At 51.3% G+C, this 3,711-nt stretch overlaps 1 protein-coding gene across 2 annotated transcripts in view; it reads right to left on the bottom strand.

Annotated features, from left to right (window-relative positions):
- Positions 1-3,362, bottom strand: part of CDK5RAP2 (CDK5 regulatory subunit associated protein 2) — a 186,840-nt gene extending 183,478 nt beyond the window's left edge. For both annotated transcript variants that reach the window (XM_007451495.1, XM_007451496.1), the window contains exon 1: positions 3,136-3,362. In XM_007451495.1, the coding sequence (XP_007451557.1) occupies positions 3,136-3,194 (59 nt within the window). In that variant the 5' untranslated portion in view covers positions 3,195-3,362. The remainder of the gene's footprint in view (positions 1-3,135) is intronic.
- Between the last annotated feature and the right edge of the window lie 349 nt (positions 3,363-3,711).

The following is a 3,711-nucleotide window of genomic DNA, read 5'->3' as shown; positions in this document are numbered from 1 at the left end:
ATCCGCTTCCCTGCTCTTGGTGGGGCCTGGAGCAGCTGGTCTAACCTTAGCCCTTCCTTCCCACTCAGCTCTACCCTGTCGTTCTCACCCTGGCCACTGAGGGGAGGGGAGGGGAGGGGAGGGGGGAGGGCAATCCAGGCCGCAGGGACAGTGAGTACACAGGCCCAGCTGTAAGAAAGAACAAGGCAGATCATTCATAACAGTTTGGCAGCCAGCAAGAGTGACGGGCTTGGGGAGGAGACAGGGAAGGAAGAGGGGGGACAGGAGGTTAGTGAGGTAGATGCGCCAGAGTATAAAGAGCTCAGAAGTCATATTAAAGAACTTCATCTTGAGGGCAGAGAGGAGCCAGGGAGGATATGAAGCAGGTGAGTAAGAGGTTAGTTACCAGGAATGTATGCAGCACCAGGATCTCCAGCAAAGGCAGGGAGAGGAGGGAAAGGAGAATATCTGATGCTCTGTTGAGCTGCTACTCTGGGTCAGACATTAGGCTAAACCCTTTTAGACTCACCCATGTTACAGATAATGAAAACTGAGGCTCACAGAGGGTGACTTGCCCAAGGTCACAGGATTGTTAAGTGAAAGAATTGGGATTGAAACCCAGTTAGGTCTAGGTCCCAAAACCCAAGTGCTTGGCCAACTGGTGCTGAGATGTGAAAAGCTGTCTGAGAGAATAATAATGGACTTTACCTTAACGGCAATGAAAAGCATTAAACATGTAAAGCAGCAGACTGTGACGATCAGATTTATATTTTAAAAAGAGCTTTGAAGCTGTAGTATAAAAGGCTATCAGAGGGCTTCCCTGGTGGCGCAGTGGTTGAGAGTCCGCCTGCCGATGCAGGGGACACGGGTTCGTGCCCCGGTCCGAGAAGATCCCACATGCCACGGAGCTGCTAGGCCCGTGAGCCACGGCAGCTGAGCCTGCACGTCCGGAGCCTGTGCTCCGCAACGGGAGAGGCCACAACAGTGAGAGGCCCCAGGCTCCATGGCCTTCCCTGAGTTCCAAAGGGCAGATTCCAACCATTGCTAATCTGGGAAGGGAAGGGATGCAAAGACAAGGGAGGGGCAGCCAAGAAACAATAGTGCAGCCTTGGGGCAAGGTCCTGGTTCCACCTTGAGAGATACACATAACAATGTCTTTAAGCTCTTTAAGATGTCAGCATTCTTCCTATCAGAGAATGACCACCTGAGGCTACATTAAAGGAACCAGAGAAGCTCATCAAGAAGATTACCTCAGACCAGATTAGAGGAGTGCAGGCCCTGCACACACCATAATTTTATCAGCAACCCCACCCTTGAACTATTGCTATAAAACTCCTCATCAAATCCTGCCAGGTTGGGACACATAGTTTTCGAGGGCAGGAGCCTGCTGTGTCCCCCTTTGCCTGGCAAAGCAATAATGCTATTCTTTTCTACTTACACCCAGAACTCTGTCTCCAAGATTTGATTTGGTACTGGTACACAGAGGCTGAGCTTTCAGCATCAGTATTACCCAAGTAAATTGAAAACTTATATTCAGATAAAAACTAGTAGATGGATGTTTATAGCAGTTTTATTCATAATTTTCAAAACTTGGAAGCCATCAAGATGTCCTTCAATAGGTGAATGGATATATATATTGCATATATCTATTTTGTACATATCTACTGTAATCCAGACAGTAGAATATTACTCAACCCAAAAAAAAAAAAAAAAAAAAAAAGCTATCAGAGGTGTGAAGGAAACCACAACAATCCAGATGAGAGGTCATACTGCAATATACTGGGGCAGTGGCAGAAAGATGAAGAGAAAGGGACATGATGCAGGAGCTGCAAAGGGCCTTGCTCTGTGCCAGATAACTAGTAGGTCCTCAATAAACAGAGTAACCATTTGCCCAAGGTTTGCCCAGGACAGGACCTGTTTATGCCTGCTGCTCAGGCATAAATTAACTGTGCCCATTTTACTCTTAAAACCGTCCAGATTTGCACAACAAATAACATGTCACCGTTTCAGTTAGGATCTGTTGACTAAAAGAAGCAGCCTGTCCCTAGCAGAGCTGGATAAACACTGCAGATTCTCAGTTAGGGATCACCTCTGAGACCTTCTACCCTCTCCCCAACCAGGAGCCCAGGACAACCAAAGGGCCCCAACCCTGCAGCAGTGCAGGGCTTTGTCAGGTCTTCCTCCAGGAGAGACCCCTGCCGCACCAGCAATGTGGACTCCAGCTGACTCTTGGGACAGGTGCATTGGGAGGCCGCTCTCAGACATTATTCCCCAATTTGTATTACTGTTGATGATGATAATGACAACACCGAATCTCTTTTTTCTTTTTTTATCTCTTGGCCTCGCCCCGTGGCATGTGGAATCTTAGCTCTCCCACCAAGGATCAAACCCGCACCCCCTGCATTGGTGTCGTCGAGTCTTAACCACTGGGCCGCCAGGGAAGTCCTCCGAATCATTTTTTAAGCACTGATTATATGCCAGGCACTACTCCTGCCAAGCAAATTGCTGGGTGGGCATCTTCTCTTTTGATCCTCACCCCAACTCTGTTGGGTATATATTACTACCAGCCTCCTTTTACAGATGGGAAAGTAGATTAAACCACTTTATCAAGGTCATACAGCTAGTTAGTTTAAAGGGCTGGATTTGAATCCAGTTCTGTTCAACTCCAGCCAAGGTTCCTAACCACTGCACTCCATAGCCCAAGTTTTGGTGGCCACTATGTGACCCCCATAAGCAAAGCCTGGACAGACCAACTGCACTCCCCATAATGAAAGCAAATCCCCAAACCAGCATGAACTATCAAGTACCCTCAAGGTCCCCGCCCCTCAACCAGCCCCCACTAATTGCACACTCCAAGAGGTCCCCATCTCCCACCCTTTCAGAGAACCCTTTACCTGTGCCTCACCGCCTCTTCAAAGTATGTCCCGAAATGCGAGAGGCGGGCGTGGGGCAGGTCGGGACCGCCCAACCACCTACACTCAGTATCAGTGGGCGGGTCCCCAAAGAGATCCCCCAACCAGAAACCCATCCCACATACTGCCCACGTCTAGAACCCTCAAACATCCAAAGAGCAAACCCCAAGTCTCGGATGGAGCAAACCCTCATCAGCGGGAACCCCGGCCTGGTTACCGCGAACCCCCAAAGGCCGGGCCGCACCTGCAGCCGCTGCGTATCCCGGGGAGGGTGACGTCCTCTTCCAACACCGAGTCCATCATAGACACAGAGGAGGTGGCGGTGTTGGTATCTGGCGGCGTCGCCACTGGTTTCCCTCTCCCACTCCCGCCCCCGGTCGCGACCCGCACGGCTCCCGAGGTCCCCGCCCCCTCCAACCCAGGTCTCGCTCGGACTCCGGCGGCGCCGCTGGAATTCAAACCGCAGCCGCTGCCATCTTTCCCGGCGCTTCTTCCTACGGAAACGAGGCGGGGTCACCGAGGCGCGCGCTGTGAAGCCGAGGCCGGGCCGGGCAGCGCGGGCGGGCGCCATCTTAACTAATGGCATCTTAACTAATGGCATCTTAACTAATGGGGTGGGTCTGCACTTGCGCCAGCAAGACTTAAGGAAAGAGAGGCAGGGTGCCATTTTTAGTGAGGGCACTCGGGCCGAGGCCAGGGCAGGTGCCATCTTTGTTGAGGGCTGAATCGGCCTTGGGCAGTTAATTTAAGCGGGAGATGGGAATCCAGCACCTCTTGGCACCCGCAGAGTACCTAACCAGGTATGTACTTTTCTAGAATA

The sequence above is a fragment of the Lipotes vexillifer genome, unplaced genomic scaffold (genome assembly GCF_000442215.2).
Source record: "Lipotes vexillifer unplaced genomic scaffold, Lipotes_vexillifer_v1.1 scaffold588, whole genome shotgun sequence".
Taxonomy (NCBI): Eukaryota; Metazoa; Chordata; class Mammalia; order Artiodactyla; family Lipotidae; genus Lipotes; species Lipotes vexillifer.
This window is presented reverse-complemented; position numbering and strand designations above follow the sequence as displayed.